The sequence below is a fragment of the Aureobasidium melanogenum genome, assembly GCF_000721775.1.
Source record: "Aureobasidium melanogenum CBS 110374 unplaced genomic scaffold scaffold_15, whole genome shotgun sequence".
Taxonomy (NCBI): Eukaryota; Fungi; Ascomycota; class Dothideomycetes; order Dothideales; family Saccotheciaceae; genus Aureobasidium; species Aureobasidium melanogenum.
In genome coordinates this window covers 457,921-476,353 of record NW_024470067.1, presented here as the reverse complement: position 1 = coordinate 476,353, position 18,433 = coordinate 457,921, and the positions used below count along the sequence as shown (strand labels likewise).

Genomic DNA, 18,433 nt, shown 5'->3' with positions numbered 1-18,433 from the left:
GAACGGGGGATTGTGAGATGGAGGTGGTTATTCTGTTTTTTTTTTTTGACTTGAGTAGTCCGGATCTTTTGCGCACACCACTTTTGTTTAGAACCTGCTTGCTTTTAGAAGGTAATCTGCAGTTTCTTTATCGTGGACTATGTGACATGTGCTCTTTTAAATAGCCCAGATTGTTCTTGAGCACTGCATCTTTACTCATAAGTGAATCGTTCATCTTTCTCCTACGGTAGTATCATACTGTCAACCTCGAAAAATGAGATCGGAATATTGAAACCATCACACCTGACTACTTCTTTCCGTCGATAGCACTAGCGTTCATCCCACAACTCCCTGAACCTAGGTCCTTGTTGCTGCAACAAGACCTTAGGATTGCCATACTCGACCAGTCTGCCTGCATCCATAACACCTACAAAATCAAACCCAGCAATGGTATCTAACTTATGAGCCACCGAAATGATAGTGTGTTCAGAGAACTCCTTCATAATGAGAGATTGGATGTTGATGTCCGTTTCGGTGTCAATACTGTACAAGTTTGTCAGCTTTTCGGATGTACACGATATATTTATTATTCTAATGCGCATCTCCTAGAATGCTACTCTCGTCCTCACCTCACCGATCTTCTTTTCCACTTCTCTGACTGTGCACAGAGGTCCGAGAAAAAATAGGGAAGGGACGAGTACTAACCTGCTAGTGGCTTCATCCATCACCAACACCTTGCCTTGATCTTTTCTTAGCAAAGCTCTGGCAATGTTAAAGAGTTGTTTGGATCCTTGACTCAGATGTACATCTTCCATCTTGGCATCGAGTCCTCCTTTTGCATCGATAGCTTCCCAAAGCCCCGTCTGTTGCAGCACGTGGACCATGTTATGGTCCTCCATGGTCGTGGAGTCGAGTGCAAGGTTCTCTCTAACGCTTTCTGGAAACAGGAATGGCTCCTCTGCAACGCAAATCAGGCGGGCGCGTAGTGTTTCCCGATGGATGGTCGATAGATCAAGACCGTCGATGGTGATGTTTCCCGACTCTGGTGTTAGAAGATTGAAGAGCGTCAAAAGGAGAGAGCTTTTGCCGCTTCCTGTCCGGCCACAGAAGCCGACTTTTGAGCCTGCTGGAATAGAGATGGAAATGTTGTCAAGCGTCATTCTCTCGCTATCAGATCTTCAACGTGTTAGTGTGAGACAACAATAATATGTAGTTGTTTCGAGACTGACTTGTACTTCGCTGACAGATGGCTAATTTCAATCGAGCCTCGAGTCGGCCAATCAAAAGGAGGATCGTGGGTCTCGCTTTCTAGGTCCTCAGCAACCGTCTCCTTCTCGAACTGCCTGATTCTAGCCACTGCACCAAGAGAACTCTCAAGTTGCGTCCAGAACATGATCAAGTACTTGAGGTTAGTCGTGAACGAGATGATCTGTGTAAGTGCAACACCTGTGAAACCAGGCGAAGAGCTACCTCGCAGGCCGACAACAATACCTACAGTCAAGACTGCGATACCAGTTATGACCAACTCAAGTACAAGTCCTAGCCAGTTCTTTAGTGCCCAAACCAGATAGTTTGGTTTTTGAGAACGGTCTACGATCTCGAAGTTGTGTTCGATGGATGGTCTGCTCCAGTTGAATGCGCGGATGGTTACCAGCCCATCGAGAGTCTCCATGAATTGTGTGCTGTTCTCAACATTAGCATTCAAATGCATTCAAGACTCGTGAAAAACTTACTACACTGGAGCCTTTTCCTCAAGGTCGAGATGTCTCATCTGTCTGGAAGTTCTCAGGTAGACTCCTTGGATAAGGTAGAAGACGAGACCCAGTGCTGGAATACTGATAGCTATCCAGGCGGAAGCTGAAGCAATCAGTCCTACTTGGGCGATACAAGTAAGAGTCGCTATGACGTGTCAGTGATAAACTTCATGACTGATGTCAGGTCGCTTACTGGTTGTAACCACCATGACAGCCAGAGGCAACGATATGTCGAGCAATTGTATGTCTTGGCTGAATCTGCTCCCTTTTGAATAATCTGGTTGTAGTGTAGGCGTGTAGCCTGTACGTACCTCGTCAAGATAGTCCCGCTGTCGACTTTACTGAAGAATGATAGTGGAGCACTGTAGATTGTCAGGCCTCAATCCGTTGGGATGAACAGTCATCTAGACATACGACATGACAGTCTTAGCAAGAGTATTATGAAGCTGAATACCTGTCTTCACGGCCATCACATTGAACGACCACCTGGCCTCGTGTCAGTAGAGTCTCATGTCTGCACTTTCCCCTGGTGTCTGTACATACCAAGTGACAGCTGCAGAAAGTGCTAAAGCCATGATCTGAAGCGCCGTGTAAACGCCAATATAGTAGCCGTATCTTGAGTGAGACTCTTGCGTATCCGCATCTGCCCACCATTTGAGCCAGACCGCTTCTTCTGTTAGCCAGTACACGATTGCCGAGCACACGGAGAGAATTGCTTACTAGGAAATGTGCAGAAGAAGGCATATGCGAGCTGTAATAGGAGGAAGATTGCTCCCACTGTCCAACTGATGCACGCAAAGTAATACTTGTAGATGCCAAAGTCACCTCTTTGACGAGCTGCTTCCAGGACCTTGTCGTCCACCTTGCTTTCGGTCACAGCGACATGTGTCTTACCCGTGCTTGCAGGCTTTCTAACTCGTGCAGGATCTGGTGTTGTATTCTCTGCTGAATTAGCTGCCATCGAGGTGATGTACTTGGTTGCGTCGTTCCCCGCAGCACACAGTTCCTGGAAGGTGCCCTGTCCTTCGATTATGCCGTCTGAAGAAAGAACGACAATGTGGTCCGCCTTGGGTAAGAACTTGATTGCACCAATCGTCATGATTACTGTTGTCTTCCGTCTTCGCAGGAGACCTCGTTGTCCCAAGAGACGTTCAAAGATAATGGTCTTGGTGCTCAAATCTAGTTGGCTGAAGACGTCGTCGAGAACAATGATAGGACATCTCGAGTAGACAGCACGAGCCAGTGCCTCAAGAATGCGTTAGTAGATATCAGCAGTTACGATCATAACTTAGACTTACGATGCGTTGTTTCTGCCCGCCACTCAACGCGAAGCCTTTACTGCCGATCATGGTTGCATCGCCTTTCTGCAATGCTTCTAGATCGCTATCCAAATCACAGGCGTGGATGACCGATGAGTAGAGTTCCGGGTTAAACTCAGAGAAAGTCGTAATGTTGCGTTGAATAGATGCGTTCTATGAGCAAAATCAGTGGTTGAAATATAGACATCGACGAATAGCGAGAACTCACCATCAGCCAAGGAGATTGCTCGCACCACGCAATACTAGAGCTCGAAAGCTCAACTCTTCCTTCTGTCACAGGTGTTTCACCAAGTATTCCCTTCAGCAATGTAGTCTTGCCACAAGCGACAGGGCCAGTGATCATGACCAAACTGGAAAGAGGTACCCTCAAGCTGACATGCTTTATGGTCAATTGATCACCATCTTTCCAGCCGAAGGAAGCATTTTGGATAGACACAGCGTTGTCGGGATTCGGCTGAGAGGATACGATGGTTCGGGTGTCACATCGTGCTGAAGACTGTAAGAAAGTTTCCAGACGCGCAAAGCAGCCAATTGCCGAACGAAATTCGATAAGACCATTGATCAGCATGAACAGAGGCTCAGATGCAAGAAGAATGAGAGCCAGTGATGTGAACAACTTGGTTGTATCGATTGCAGTGTGGTCCTTGAACGAAAAACCGACGTAGATTGCAAAGGTCAGGACAGGGGCCATAAGCTGAGGCACGTTTCCTATATGAACCATCTATTAGGCGTGTCCCTTGATGATGTTACGAATGTTAGCTTGACAACCACATACCTATAGCAGCTGAGATGGCGGAAAGGGTGCGAAAGCGCGAGGCAGCGTCAAGTTCGTGGACACGAGATCCACGCAGAAGACTCCCAACCCTCGAGGTCAACCCAGAAAGCTTGATAGCTTTCATGGAGCCGAGAATTGAGGTAGTGATGCCTGACAAAGATTAGCACTTCTCTTTTATGCTTCTTGAACACAGGACTTCTCATGACCTACCAATCCTCTCTTGAACTTTGGCAATCCACAAGAGCTGGAACGAAGCAGTGTAGCCAGAGAACCATATAGTAGTACCTACTGCGACTAGACAGTAGTCAGTACAACGAAAACGCACAAGTCAGCAAGACGGGCACTTACTCAGAGCGATAATGACAGGACCCACACACGCAGCACCAAGCTCAATCTCAAGCAGCCATGTGGCGATAGCAACCTGGACGATGTTTGCCCACATCTCGTGCAAATCGATGAGACCGCGAGTAGCACGCTCAACATCAGTGCTCATCAGAGTAATCGAAGCTTTGTTGTCTTTTGCCATAGCGACGATGTTGGTAGCTTTTGCATAGACTGCTGTTATGAGCGTTCCACGAAGCATGCTTAAGAATCTGTAATGTCTGTGCCAGTAGAGAGCAGATGTGGTCTATATCGAGTATTAGTCGGCAAAACAGACTGTGGTGTTAGACATTGTACTCACTGCCAGACCGACGTATACAACGAAATAAGCACCGATCAGTCCATATCCAATGTTCTTATCTTCCACGTCCGAATGCTTAAGATAATCGAGTAGCCTCCTTAGGAGCAGTGGCTGACAGAAGGTGAGAGCCAAGAGTCCCAGTCTAGGAACAATAGGCACAAGTATCGGCCACCTGAGCAAGGAAAAGAGAACCTTTTTCAAGTTCGGGGGTCCGCTTCTCAATTCTAATAGAGTTGTGAGCATACTGATCAGCCACAAGACGAATGCTGTACTCACGTTTGTCCCATTCTTGTGAGAACCGGAGACTGAGTGTTTCGGATGCAACATCGTCACTGACGGCATACAAATCCTCTGGCTTCAACAAATGACGAGCGCCCTGCCAAATTAGACGGTTCAACCACGATAAAAGTGCTTGACCGTAGATACCGCTAAAGTCTTCCGGACTCATATTCCTCTCTGCACTGTAATATGCTCTTTTACCCCTAGCCTCTAGCAAAAGCACCACAGCTTTGATAGCAAACGCAACCGTGAAGATGTTGCGAATGCGATCAGAGAAATGTGGCATCAACCACAGCGTTCGGAGTGTGGCAGCATCAAGTATGACGGTAGCGAAGAGGTAGGCATTGAGTAACATGGATGGCCGAAGGGACCTCGAATGTTCCATGTACGACAAGGTGAGAAGAGCAATACTGGACCCGAAAGAGAGCACCGAGGCTGCCATTGATGGTTTCCATGCCTGCAGGTGTGTATTATCCGCGAAGAGGCCAATCAATGCCAACTGAAAAACAGCAAGTACTGCAATGACCGACTAGAAAGTCGTTGTCGTGAGCAGCAGCTTCCGCTTCAAAGTGACTTAGCAACCCACCAATTTAACATATTTGAACGCATTGCCTTTGACCTTAGGCCGCACACGACTAAGAGTCCTGAATCTCAATGGAGCAAAACAAAGCAACAATACAGAAGGCACAATGGAGAAAAAATAGGACTCGAAGGCATAAGTAAAATCAAAGCCTTGTCGACAACCTTCGACCGCAGGCCCGAAAGCGCTGTCAGCGGCCGGCGAGCAGACGGCAGAACTCATGTTGTGTGAATGCAGAAAAGCATAGGAGAGCAAGTTGACAGTTGCTTTGAAGCTCTATAAAACTCAGAAGACAATGAAGCAGGACTTATCTTTTTTCCCTAGTAACAAAATTGTAGCCTAAACACATCGAGCTATCGCGACGACGCGGAGGGGGCGTTTTGTGGCTGCATGAGATAGGAAGGTCAGAGGCCTCAGAGTGAAATAATAGGTCTAAGCCGTCGAAGGGTTTGGATTGATCGCCGCTGGACTATATTTAGACCATTGACAGCAAGCGGATGATATGCAGTCTTTGATAATGAGCTATCAATGAATGTTGTCGAGAGGGTTTGGAGCAGGAGAGCGGTTGGAATCAGACAGATAGGAGTCGTGGCCGAAAATCTCTCTGGCGTATGCTTGATGTGTTATGTGCATACACAGCCGTGTGTCTCATATCAAATGGGGTTGTGGTCTAGTGGTATGACATCTTCTTAGCATTGCTCTTCGAGCAGTCCTGAGTTGGAGAAGGTTCTGGGTTCGATTCCCAGCTACTCCATTTTTGCTCTTCTTCCATCCTCATGGTGATAAGAAAGATCAATTGTTTTGCTCGTCAAGAACATACAATCATCGGTCGATTTGATGTTGTGGCTGAAGGAGTGAAGCAAATTTTTTTGGAAAACTTTGAACTGGAGATAGCATGCCATATATACACATTCCTACTTTTAAGCTGGTATCATAAACCTCATATTAAATCATCTATTGCTTGGCCGAGAGCACACTGGTGACAGCCTCAAGGACCTTGGCGTGAATAGCCTTGGGTGCAGCAACAACACCCTTGTTGTTCTTCAATGTTCTGCCAACTGAGAAATCAAGACGCTTGCCTTGAGCATCGGTGACCTCACCACCAGCCTCGCGCACAATCAGGTCACCAGCAGCGTGGTCCCAGATCTTCTCTTGGTAGTCCTTCTTGACGGGGAGACGGAGGTAGATGTCACCAGCGCCACGAGCAATGCTGGCGTACTTTGCTTGCGAGTCCATGCGGACAGAGGGCTTGGTGATGCCGAGCTTGGAGGCAATCTGAGCTTGGTCACCATGAGCGCTGTGGGCAGCTTCAACAGACTCGCAGAAGGTAGCGTTGCTAAGCTGGTCAACGGTCTTCATGGAAATAGGAGTGGCGGACTTGAGAGCACCACGGGTCAGAGGACGGCTGTCGGCGCCCTTGCCGAGGATAGCAGACATGAGGACACCCTTGCCCTCAGCATCAGTGGCATTGGCACCAAGGTCTTCGGTCAAAGGAGCGCTGTCGTCGATGGGAAGGTTAGGGCATCCAAGGACACCAACCTTGACGTCGCCATCGACCATGAGGGCGAGGCAGACTGCATACTGGCCACCACGGAGGAAACCCTTGGTACCGTCGATAGGATCAAGAGCCCAGATACGGCCCTTGTTTCCACCCTGGCTAGCACCCATGTCAAGAACGTCGAGCATGCGGTCGTCGCTCTCAATGGGGCCTCCGAGGGTCTTCTCGGCAGCATCGTCGTCAAGCTTGGCTGCCTGAACCAGATCCCATACAGTCTTCTTGAGGTCGGCATTCTCGCGCAAGTCCTTGGCCTCCTCTTCACCAACAACCTCGTCGTCGGGGAAGTTGGCCTTGATGGCAGCGATGATCAGTGCTTGGGCACCAAAGTCGCCAATGGTGACAGGCGAAGCATCTGACTTGTTGAGAGTGCCCTTGGCATGGCTGTGGAAGACCTGCTTGGTGAGGATAGCAGCGCGTTGGACAGCGAGGAGGGCAACGTTGAGCTCTTTCGAGTAGTCGGTAGACATGGCGGCGGTGTTGGAGTAAGCTCGTGAGGGATTGATGTGGCGTGCGAGGAGGCGGAGTCGAGGGAGGAACGGTGTAAACAGTGAAAATGCCAGGATGAAGAGCGAAACGACGAGAATGGGATGTCGACGTAGTGCTCTGGGAATCTTTGGACACGCCATCAGCGCTAATGAATTCTGAAGCTCCGACAGGGGAGTAAGGTGGGGCTGACCTGCGATGGCGGGGTGGGTGTTGTCTTGATCAACGACTTTTTGTCAGGAATTAATCGATTCTCACCATCGGCTCGACGCAGCTACTCAAATCACGACTTAGAAAGCAGATTGCTCAAGTGCCTGCTACAGTGCCATCCTAACTTATCCCTTCGGGATACTCAACTTGGAACTGCAAGACAAGCGACGATTCTGCTCTCTACGATCACGCGGCTTTCAACTTCACCAGTACACAGCAAGAGCACACGTTGTTACTCCTTTGAACGTGCATATCGAGGCAACCTCCTTGACGTCTGAGTAGGATAATACTATTACTACTTCCTCCTCAGACTGCTCACTGCCTCTCATGTGTATGGCTGAGGAATGTTGTTTGACACGACCTTGCTGGAAAGCATGACGCAAGCGGCTCTGCTCGCAACCATGGGTTCAATCCTGTTTGTGCAACTGATGAGCATTCATATCAACCCAGCCTCTCCCTGTTTGTGGCTGGAGGAGAGTAATTCATATGTGGCTCATTCTCCCCCATTCATAGAAATATCATTCTCTTTGATCAAAAATCCACTCCCTCGAAACCATGACATCCTCAGAAGTCGCCCAGAAATCAACACAAGGCCAGCAAGTTGCTGCCAACCAACCTCAATATGCCCGTGAGGAGAAAGAGCAAAGTGCTAGCGCGAGCGCAAGTGCCGGTGTATGTTGTTTTTGTTGTCGAGTTGATGAAACTAGACAGCTGACTCGTCTCATAGCTCAATCTGAATCTTTTTGGCGCAGTCTCAGGAGCCTTCTCCGGCAAGTCTAAGAAAGAGAAGCAGCCCGATGGTAGCGAGGTCGAGCACAGAAAAGACAACTCGGCAATCAAAGGTGTGGCCATGGGTAATGGAAGTGCTGCTGGAGCTGCCGACGCCGAGGCGCATGGCAGAGAGATGCGCGAGCGTATTCTCGCTGGCGAGAAGTAACTGTAATGAGGTCCACGACTTAATGACTGGTAAAGGGACGCAGGGAGTCATGATAAACTAGTTGTGGTAATGGCAATCAATCGTCGAGATCATGTTCCATGGCTTCGTACATGGCTTTGTGTATGCTGTCGGTGGTCCGAAATGCTTCTGCTTCTGCGGGCTTCTCTTGCTTTGTGGGTGTCTCGATGCTGTCCGAGATGGCGTTACTGCGAATGTCGCCCAAGACCTGCTGCATGCGATCCTTTGCGGCATTGACACCCTTGATCTGAGTTTTGATCTTGTCCAATTGATCCTCCATAGTCATGATCAGACTCTCGCGTGCTTGGTGAGGACGGTAGCGATTGATCAAGTCGTGCAGGTTGTAGAAGAGAGTTTGCAGGTGCTCGACCTTTTCCGGGCCTTGTGTAGGATTGACAGACAAGGTGCCAACCAATTCGAGGAAGTTGAGAAGTACGGCGCGTGTCAAGGTCTGTAGATGGGGAGTCGGATCGAGGTGAGCAGCATCTGCTGGATAGAGTTCTTGGATTCCTGCTTGGGCAAGCGATTGTGCTGGTTGCGCCAACTGCTCTCATCTATCAGTCTCTTGCTCTTTCGTACAGCCAATATATACGCACATCATGCTGCGCTCCAAAGCTCTTGTAGCGACCATCTGCCGGTGGCTCGGGAGGAATCAAGTATCGCAGCTCGGCCGGCAACGACTCGACATCGACTTGGTTGGTGTTTGTAGCAGCCTCCTTGCGAATCTGGCGGACCTTGGTGACATTCTGCTTGGTAAAGTGCTTGTAATACGGCGGGGGAGTCGGAAAGGCAGCCGACAGCATGCGCGCCTGTGCCTGGTCTGCCATGGTGTTGCTGTTACTGGTCGCAAACTGGTCGTGATTCAAGGTGGAACTGCAAAGGGCCCAAATCTGGGGAGGCAGCCACAGTATCAGCCACATCATCCACTTACTCCCTGACGCCTCCTTGTTCGACTCGCTCACTTGCTCTCTGCGACACTTCACTTTTCAGAGTCAATTATGCCTGGCTCTGAGTCTCATACAGACTCGAGGAGAAGGCCTTCTTCAGGTTCCTTCACCGAGACCATCCTTCACATATGGCGGGAGAAATGTGTACTTGCTCTCCACATATCCGTCTCTATACCATTCCCAACTGACAATATCACAGCAACCATATGCTGCTGATTACATCGGTCTTGCCATAATACTTCCAATCTGGATATGCCTCCAACTCTTCATCTTTACCGAACCTTTTCATCGCATGTTCGCTCTAGATGATCGAAGAATCCAATACCCTCATGCCGATATCGAACATGTGCCTGTACCCTGGCTACTAATCTATGCTGGTCTATTCCCTTTTATCATTCTTCTTGTCTGGAACTTTGCCTTTTCAAGACCACACAAGGCCCATGTTACTTTGCTCGGTTTTGGTATAAGTCTCTTGACAACCCTTTTTATAACAGATGTAGGTATATCCCTATCCTAACTTCTGTCCCACCCACTAAACACCAACAATTCACAGGTCATCAAGAACGCTGTAGGCAGACCCCGACCCGACCTCCTCGCCCGCTGTCAACCAGCCCCCGGAACTCCAGAACATCAATTAATCTCCTACACCGTCTGCACAAACCCAAACCACCACGTCCTCCACGACGGCTGGCGCAGTTTCCCCTCAGGCCACTCTTCCTTTTCTTTCTCCGGCCTCGGCTACCTTTCCTTTTTCCTCCTCTCCCAATTCCGCATTTTGCACCCTAGAGCAGGGTTATATCGCACCCTTGTTGCATTCTCGCCACTATTGGGTGCAGCATTGATTGCAATTTCTCGACTCGAAGATTACCGCCATGATGTCTTTGATGTCGTGGTGGGCAGTTGCTTGGGTCTGGGAATCGCGTTTGGGTGCTGGAGAAGGTGGTTTCCGGCACTATCGAGTAGGGCTTGTGATGAGCCTTATGATGCTTTTGAGGATGGTATTGCTGAACAACAGAGCATGTTTGAGAGGATTAGGGATGAGGAGGAGATGGTTGGCCAAGGGTTTGAGATGCAGAGTAGAGAAGGTGGTTATCTAGGCACGGCTGTGCGATAGACTTGCTCTTCATCAAATAGAGGTTTCTGCAAGCACGCAAGCATCCTGTATCATAAAGTTAACACTGTTCTGGCCGTTACCTGTCTTGATCTCGATATCCCTGTGTGTCTAATCTCTCCAATGGAACAAGTATCCCACTCGGACGCACAAAGTCTTTTCTGTCACTTCTCTTGTCACATAGATGATACAGACTGATAGAAACTTTGTATAAACATTCTGCTTTGTTCATTTCTGCTCTGCGCATATCACAGCGGCTTGATTCTTCTCTCTGGGTATCAACAACATGTGCAATAAAAAAACAAGAACAACGAACGTAAAATCGAAAACTCAAAAACCAGAACCAAGTATCCTACTCAAAACAGAACAACTGAAAAATCCACAAATGCAATGTAAAACCCCTTTTCTTCGATATTCCTTTTTCCCTTCAATGCACCCCGTTCGCTATGCATAATAACAGTAATCCTTCTTCTTTCCTTTCTTCCTTCGTCTTGATGTAATGAAACAATGCTCTCCTTGATTCGTAAAAGAAACGCGTCGAGTAGGATGAACGAATTGACAAGCCTAGTCAAGTTTTGGCGACAATGATGGCGAGCTAAGTCGTGAGACCAGCTGCAAACCAGGTAGATGGCGAGCTAAGCCATGGGAAACCAGCTGCAAACCAGAAAAGTGGCGAGCTAGCACAATGGCCAGCTGCAAACCAGGTGATGGCGAGTTAGTTGTGAGCCAGCTGCAAACCACGAGAACAATGGCGAGCTAGTCTTTGATGAACCAGCTGCAAACCAAAGGCTCCTTAACGTTTTCTTTCGACCGTGTTTGTAGATTTGTTCGTCTGATCTCGCGTTGCTTGGGCGATCTGAGGAGGGTTTATTGGGAGTTGGCCATGGCGGCCTCGAACTTCTTCATGAAGTACTCGTGGTCAAGTGCCTTCAGCTCGGGTGTGTAGATCTTGTCAATCTTGGCCCAAGTTTCGGGTGTCTGCATTGGTGGTCCCAGCTCTGGCCATTTGAAGACTCTTGCTACGGTTGTCTTGGGCACTTGAGCAGCAGCAGCGACTTCCTGAGCTTCTTGGAGAGGAGCAGCAGCCTCCTGGATGTCTTGGGCTGGAGCAGCGACTTCTTCAATGTCTTGTGCAGTATCGATCGGCTGCTGTGGCGAAGCTGGATCAAGAGTGCTGCCATTTGATTGACGCTGGACTTGACGCAGACGCGAAGGTTTTTGAGGCTGGTGCTTAGAAAACTGCAGACGTTGCTTCTCGATTGCTTGTTGCGCGAGCTGCGAGTAGTTGGGAGCAGGTGTTGCGGGGATGGTAGGTGGTTGAGGTGCTGCCTTGACAGGACTGGTAGTGGCAGGTTGAGGTGCGGGCGTCTTTGGCTGGAAGACGTTCTCGTCAAGTCTGATCCTCTTGGTTGGGTGCTCAGGAGCTGGGCGCAGCTGAACCTCATCTTCATCCATCATAACGAAGTCACTAGCATCGTCATATTCGAAGAAAATGTCCACGAGACCGTATGATCCTGAGCCTGCACCCTTGGGCTTTCTGGGGATGACTGCAAGATCGTCGACATTGACAGTGATCTTTCTCTTCTCGCCGACCTTGTAGGTCGATTCACGCTTCTTCAGCTCTTCCACAATCTCGCGACGCTCACGCTCGAGTCTGGCGGCCTTCTCTTCAGCTCGCTCGCGCTCGGCTGTCTTCTGGGCTGCTACTTCGAGTTGTGATGCTCTGAGGTCTGCGTTGGTCTCTTTGGGCTTTGAAGGAGCGTCGCGTTTTCTGCGAGGCATGGAACCTGGCAGCACACCGCGGCGACGAGTGGTTCTGGGTGTCTGACCGTATAGGCCATCATTTTCGACCTCCTGAGGAGCATGGGCAGGTGTTGCGGGTGGTGCCGGTGTTCTAGGCTTTGGAGTAGGGCTCTGCTGCGAAGAAGAGAGGATGCGTCTCTGATTCTTGGATGGTGAAGGTGTAAACTGTTGCTGCTGCTCTGCTTGTTGAGACTGCTCCGGTTGCTGCTCTTGACGTTGCTCTTGAGGCTGCTCTTGGAGCTGCTTGACGGGCGAGAAGCTGGGACGGTGTGAGAAAATGTTCTTCACCGAGCCGAAGAGAGAAGTGAGGCCCCAAGCTGGAGAGGCGGCAGCTGGTGTCTCAGCTGATGCCGAGTTCTGTGATGACTTTTGAGGAGTTTGAGCTTCGGGCGTGCTGCTCTGAGGAGTCTTGTTTTTGCGCTTGTGCTCGCTTGGCGATGGGCTCGAGCGCGAAGGAGTCTGGTTGATTTGTTGTTCTTCACTGGCAGCTTGCTCATTGGCGGCCTGCTCAGCTTCTGCAGCAGCTGCAGCAGCTGCCTCAGCCTCACGCTGAGCCAAGAGTCTCTTTCTGGCAGGTGTTGCAATGGTTCTTTGGTAACGAAGATCTCCAAGACGGTTCATAGTGCGAGGGATCTCGGGTGATGGTTGATGAATGGTAGGTTGCTGAGGAGATGCTTTGGCCGGAGATTGTTTGGCTGGAGACTGCGACTGCTTGGAGGCAGCGAGGAATTGCTCCTCGACTTTGCGCAGGCGCAAGATCTCTCTGCGCATGTCGGCAAGGAGCGCTGTACGTTGACGATCGGTCAGCTCTGGAAGGATCTCTTCATTCTTAATGGCGCGATCCATGAGCGGGATTGATGTGAAAGCAGAAACAGGTGAACGCTGAGGTGGAGATGACTCAAACAACGACGAAGGGAAGTATTCCTTCCAAGCAGGGATGTTTCCAGAGATCTCGCCCAACGGGCTGTGATACAATGGGCTTTGGTTGAAGGTGGGAGTGCGAGGGAAGCCGCCGCTTCTAGCGGAGCGTCTTCTCTTGGAGGAGGTGCGACCAGCAAGGCTTGCAGAGTTGGGAGTCTTTGAAACAGGGGAGATAGGATGAGAGTGTGACAAACCAGCCTCGGCTGTCTCGTTGGCAAGCTGTGACTCGACAGCAGCCTGGACAGCTTCTTCTTCTTGGTCGTCCTCGGAGACAACGCTGTTCTGGGTCTCGTGGTCGTCTTGAGATTGGTCCGCGTCAATGTAGACTTCGACAGACTGCTGGACGAGCTGGCTGACAGTAGGTGACTGTTGCACACTGCGGCTAACGGCAGGTGATTGGTGGACAAGCTGGCTGACCGTGGGTGAGCTCTGAGCACTCTGGCTGACAGCAGGTGACTGTTGAGCACTGCGGCTGGCGGCTGGCGAGGTGTGTAGAGGATTGCGCGTGGCAGCGATGCGGTAGTTTGATGGAGTGACGTATGGTGATGCGTCGACGATGGGAGCGACCTCGACGGGTTGTGGTAGGACGACGCGAGGCGACTGCTTCTCTTCGACCTCGGCGAGAGCAGGAAGCTGAGGCTCGAGGTGCGACTTCTCAAACGACGAGTTCTTGGACTCTGGCGTCTTCGAACGCGAGCTGCGTCTTCTGGGCGCGGGGACCTCGATGGGCTCTTCGAGACTGGCGCTGCCGGCGCGAACAGTGCTGCGAGTTGCGCGTCTTGGGGTTGCGACAGCTGATGCCTTTGTCTTTGTGACGCGAGGCATTGTGAAGGTGTTGGCTATCGATAGTCGGACAAGTCAGCGAACTGCCAGCATGCAAGGGCGAGAATATTTGTTTCTGGAGACGCTGCCGTCGGTCTCGGCAATGAACGGCGCTTGTCAAAAACGCCACGCGACGCTCTGATTGGCTGAACGCCGACCATCGACGAGATAAATGCAGTGAAGGGGAAGACGGGATGTGTGCAGTGAAGACAAAGAAAGTGATATACATGATATGATTTTTTGGTTGGGCCGAGTATTGCGCGAAGTAAACAGACGCGTTGCGTGTGTTTGTTATGGTGATGGTATGAGAGCTTGGTATATAACTTGTAATGGAGAATGCTTGAATGGGATGCGTTTTGATATAGACTTAATAGTATACACAGTAACTGGTATCAACAAGTATGCGTTCTGAGAACAAAAGTTTGTATTGGGAAGAAGAGAGAGAGGGTGCAGGGTTTGCACGCGCCTATATACCTTATACTGAGCTCGGACACAACAACCAGAATCACCACTGGAGAATCACAACCTCAGCTTGGACACCCTAGCAACAGAGCTTTTGCATCAAAACAGGTTCTGAGAGGATCACCAACTCCAGCTAAGCAAGATCAGAACATTGCTTGGTCCTAACTCCTCGCCGAACATAGCCCATAGCGCCGATACAGCTCCCATACCATAATCAACAGCAACGACAAGGAGGAGAGAAGCATAGTGGTAGTCGTCAACACAACAACGATAGATAGAAATAGAGGAACAATCATGCTACGGAAGACGCAGTGCAGTTACATGCCCATGATCATACGACGGGTTGGTGCAGTCGGCTTGGTCTGGTCAATGGAAAGGGGTAGGCACGCGAGGCCTACACCACACTATATCACTGTCGCATTTGATGCACTGATTCCACAATGCGTGAAAACATACTTAGCTCTCAGTCTAGAGAATTGAGGACCTGCCTTTGTATAATGGTGGAAAGGGGGAGACCACCAATGTCGTGATATGGCTGACTGGCGTCGGGAAACCTAAGCCCAAGACGGGATGGCACTTGAAGCCAACTTGCAATTGCTCTCTGTTCGTATATTGCAGCAATGTCCTCGCGGAGTACCCCTTCTATGCTGTTGTGCCACCAAGGCATGCCCCGAACGCCAACAAGATCATTCAACATTCGCAGCAACCACCTAGTCGTGGAACAAAACACTGATACTCTCGCCGTGGTGGACTCTTCTGATGGCCTAGAATGGTTGTCAATGGCTTGTCCCCGACGCGCAACGTCACGAATGACCACTCGAGAAGGCGCAACCCAACTTACCTCGGCGAAGACGTTTCCTACTTCGAGAACCTCCAGCTTCGAACAACGCTTCTTGTTCTCCTCTTGGTCAACGCTGTTGGTGACGACGACCTTGTCAATGGCACTAGCATTGATGCGGTCGATGGCATCACCACTCAGCACGCCGTGAGTAACAAGAGCAATGACCTTGCTGGCACCCTCCTTCTTCAAGAGCTTGGCTGCGCGAGTGATGGTGTTGGAAGTGTCGGCCAGATCGTCGACAAGAATGGCGACACGGTCTGCGACATCACCTACCAGCATCATTGTCGCATTCTGGCGATCGGTGATCTGAGTCGGGCGACGCTCCTACAATGCCGTCAGAACCCCATCTTGGGCTCCAATACGTTTACATCTCCTTACCTTGTGAATGAGCGCGAAGGGCATACCAAGAGCATCGGCAATGGCAGTTGCGCGTTTGGCACCACCAGCATCCGGACTGACGATGACAGCGTTCTGGTACTGAGGAATGTGGAACTGGATGTACTTGCGCAAGAGGTGCTTGCCGTACAAGTTGTCGACTGGGATGTCGAAGAAACCTTGATATTGAGGGTCGTGAAGGTCCATTGTGATGATGTGATCAGCGCCAGCGCAGGTAAGAAGGTCGGCAACAAGAGTACCCGCCTGAGCGACCCATTGCTTGTAACCTCTTTGGGGCTCAAAGTGAGGAGGAGCCTTGTGGAACTTAGCTACAGGCTTGTCACCGTTGGCGCTTCCATTGGTCACGGTAGGTGTGAGAGAATTGTCGTCGAAGTAGTCGGACTTTTCAGAGGAAACGGACTCCATTGTCGAGCGGCGAGGCATCTTGACAGGACTACGGCTACGCTGGCCATCGCCGTTGTCGCGCAATTGCATGTCCATCAGCTTCTTGTGCAAATTCTCCGGGCCACCCTTCATTCCAGCACTTTCTACTTGACCTGGCATAGGCGTTTGAGGTCTGCTGTCGAAGGTGTAGTTGCCATTGCGGTTCAATTGAGTAGGAGCCTTGGCCAGAGGAGCGCCAGTCTTGTTGTAAGGAATGTCGCTTTGTCTCGAGTAGGGGAAGAGAGGAAGAACGGCGGTGACGCGCTTAGCGGACGCGGTCTTGCAGGCCGAGATGGTGATGAGAAGCTCCATCAGGTGGTCGTTGACCTTGCCGCCGCCAGATTGGATGATGAAAACATCCTTTCCTCTGACCGAGTCCATGATCTCGACGCGAGTCTCTCCTACAGCGAACTTGCTGAGGAGGATGTTTGCTGGAGGAATACCGAGGTGGTTGCAGATTGTCTCGGTCAGCTCAGGGTGTGAGCTGCCGCCCAGGACGACCAAGTTGCGGACCATGATGAGGCTGGAGTGTGTAGCTAAGATGGAGGTCTGGTCTTCTTTGTTGACAGGTAGGAGGTCCGGCTGGCCTTATTGACAGACTTCCAAGTTCCTTGCAGTTTTATTTTTTCTGGTCCGGCTTTTTTTCGCTGTCCTGCTGTGGGGAAAGCTGCGGGCTCGCGGATCGATTCACGCAGGCGAGAAGGTGAGGAAGGACGTCGAGGCTGTTCGAGATGAGTCAAGAGCGCCGTCAAGGGATGTGTGAAGAGGGAAAAAAGTCTGACTCCGTCATGGTGGGATGTCGGGATAGAGTTCGCGCAAACTTGGGGTTGAAGGACTTTTGTCCCTCAAGCTTTGGCGCCCCACGCATGCCGCTGCCCGAAGGCAGGCCACCGCTCTCCTGTCGCCCAGTGCTGGTCCCAGCTGCATGTCTCGCCTTGTTCTTGGCTCTGTGCTGCGTTTCAACTGTCATCTGCCTGGTCAGGACCGCTTCTTGTGCATCTTGATGCAGTTTGATCTTCTCACCTAAGCCTCGAGTAATACACTGCCTACGCAAACACCTCGATGGAGTCTCAAGAAGTAAGCATTCTTTTACTGGGCGATGCCGACGTAGGCAAGACCACCTTTCTCTCGTATGTACCACACACGCCACGTGCCTTTTCTAGTCTCCTCCATAGCCACACGGACCTCTCCGCGATGTGACACATTTCTTGCAAATTCAAGTTTCTTTGCTTCTCGTTCTTCGCAATGCTTGAACACAGCATTCAGATTATGACCTGACTGTTCTTCCAAGTCGCCTAGCTCTGGGTCCAAAGAACACCACATCCGCTCTACCTGCTCTACGAGACCTCGACCAACCATTTGCCTTTGAGCTGCGTGGCCGCAAACGACCCTACACCTTGGAGTTCTATGACACATCATCTCCCACATCCTACACTCTACTACGACCCAACCTGATACTACTCTGCTTCTCGATACCGTCGCGAGACTCTTTGAACTCTCTCAAAGGCCGATGGAAGCACATCGTAGAAACGCATTTCAACTATGACGAAACCATTCCTATCATTGTGCTTGGTCTGCAGCGGGACTTGCGGAGGGAGAATGTCGAGGACATGGTGTTTCCACAGGAAGCCTTGAGAGTAGCGGCGGAGATGAGGTGTGATCGGTATTGCGAATGTAGTGCTGTGACGGGCGAGCTGTGTGCTGAGGTTTGGGAGGATATTGTTAAGACGGCTGTTGCGACGACTACTGAGCAGGGTGGAAAGTCTGATCCGCCTGCTTGTATACTGATTTAATATATGAATCTTTTCATCGTATATGCAAAAGAACGAAGAAGGATGTTAGGAGCCTGTTTTCTATTGAGTCGCCGAATTTGGCACCTTTCATCTCCGTAGACAAGATAGTCAGTGGTGGGGGTCGGCTTTACCAACGAGAAAACGCCTTCCAGCATGGGATATGCTCCCTTCATCCTTCTGAACAAGATACCATTCTTTGCAAACCCAAACATTCTTTAATTAGCTCCCTCGACTTGTTCATGAGGTTCGGACAAGTATGTTGTCTAACAAAACTTAACCAGAGATGTTATTAGGATGACCCTGGCCCAATCCTATATTGTCTCATTGGATCACAGGAGGA

The 18,433-nt window shown here is 50.3% G+C and overlaps 8 protein-coding genes across 8 annotated transcripts; 3 read left to right on the top strand and 5 right to left on the bottom strand.

Annotated features, from left to right (window-relative positions):
* Positions 1-308: 308 nt before the first annotated feature.
* Positions 309-5,590, bottom strand: M437DRAFT_52272 (P-loop containing nucleoside triphosphate hydrolase protein; the record flags this gene model as incomplete). Its single annotated transcript, XM_041022328.1, has 17 exons — positions 309-522; positions 685-1,155; positions 1,209-1,661; positions 1,713-1,878; positions 1,927-1,994; positions 2,045-2,095; positions 2,148-2,219; positions 2,277-2,400; positions 2,454-2,979; positions 3,032-3,205; positions 3,261-3,760; positions 3,828-3,977; positions 4,038-4,121; positions 4,176-4,455; positions 4,510-4,733; positions 4,786-5,317; positions 5,375-5,590. The coding sequence occupies 17 exons, from the start codon at positions 5,588-5,590 to the stop codon at positions 309-311; spliced, it is 4,305 nt and encodes a 1,434-aa protein (XP_040878471.1).
* Positions 5,591-6,322: 732 nt separating this feature from the next.
* M437DRAFT_67382 (3'-phosphoadenosine 5'-phosphatase) lies at positions 6,323-7,393 on the bottom strand (the record flags this gene model as incomplete). The annotated part of the gene is made up of 1 exon (XM_041024928.1): positions 6,323-7,393. One exon carries the CDS (start codon positions 7,391-7,393, stop codon positions 6,323-6,325), a length of 1,071 nt encoding a protein of 356 aa, XP_040878470.1.
* Positions 7,394-8,174: 781 nt separating this feature from the next.
* Positions 8,175-8,556, top strand: M437DRAFT_76585 (uncharacterized protein; the record flags this gene model as incomplete). Its single annotated transcript, XM_041026648.1, has 2 exons — positions 8,175-8,291; positions 8,347-8,556. 2 exons carry the CDS (start codon positions 8,175-8,177, stop codon positions 8,554-8,556), a joined length of 327 nt encoding a protein of 108 aa, XP_040878469.1.
* Positions 8,557-8,632: 76 nt separating this feature from the next.
* On the bottom strand, positions 8,633-9,401 carry M437DRAFT_85891 (MED7-domain-containing protein; the record flags this gene model as incomplete). The annotated part of the gene is made up of 2 exons (XM_041028362.1): positions 8,633-9,118; positions 9,171-9,401. 2 exons carry the CDS (start codon positions 9,399-9,401, stop codon positions 8,633-8,635), a joined length of 717 nt encoding a protein of 238 aa, XP_040878468.1.
* Positions 9,402-9,726: 325 nt separating this feature from the next.
* On the top strand, positions 9,727-10,635 carry M437DRAFT_52130 (PAP2-domain-containing protein; the record flags this gene model as incomplete). Its single annotated transcript, XM_041022303.1, has 2 exons — positions 9,727-10,017; positions 10,075-10,635. Coding segments are annotated over 2 exons (852 nt in total), but the record flags the coding sequence as incomplete, so codon positions are not given.
* Positions 10,636-11,499: 864 nt separating this feature from the next.
* M437DRAFT_67380 (uncharacterized protein) lies at positions 11,500-14,181 on the bottom strand (the record flags this gene model as incomplete). Its single annotated transcript, XM_041024927.1, has 1 exon — positions 11,500-14,181. The coding sequence occupies one exon, from the start codon at positions 14,179-14,181 to the stop codon at positions 11,500-11,502; it is 2,682 nt and encodes an 893-aa protein (XP_040878466.1).
* A 1,169-nt stretch (positions 14,182-15,350) lies between these two features.
* On the bottom strand, positions 15,351-16,816 carry M437DRAFT_51827 (ribose-phosphate pyrophosphokinase; the record flags this gene model as incomplete). Its single annotated transcript, XM_041022249.1, has 3 exons — positions 15,351-15,404; positions 15,482-15,805; positions 15,860-16,816. The coding sequence occupies 3 exons, from the start codon at positions 16,814-16,816 to the stop codon at positions 15,351-15,353; spliced, it is 1,335 nt and encodes a 444-aa protein (XP_040878465.1).
* A 546-nt stretch (positions 16,817-17,362) lies between these two features.
* M437DRAFT_76580 (Rho protein) lies at positions 17,363-18,093 on the top strand (the record flags this gene model as incomplete). Its single annotated transcript, XM_041026647.1, has 2 exons — positions 17,363-17,430; positions 17,592-18,093. 2 exons carry the CDS (start codon positions 17,363-17,365, stop codon positions 18,091-18,093), a joined length of 570 nt encoding a protein of 189 aa, XP_040878464.1.
* Between the last annotated feature and the right edge of the window lie 340 nt (positions 18,094-18,433).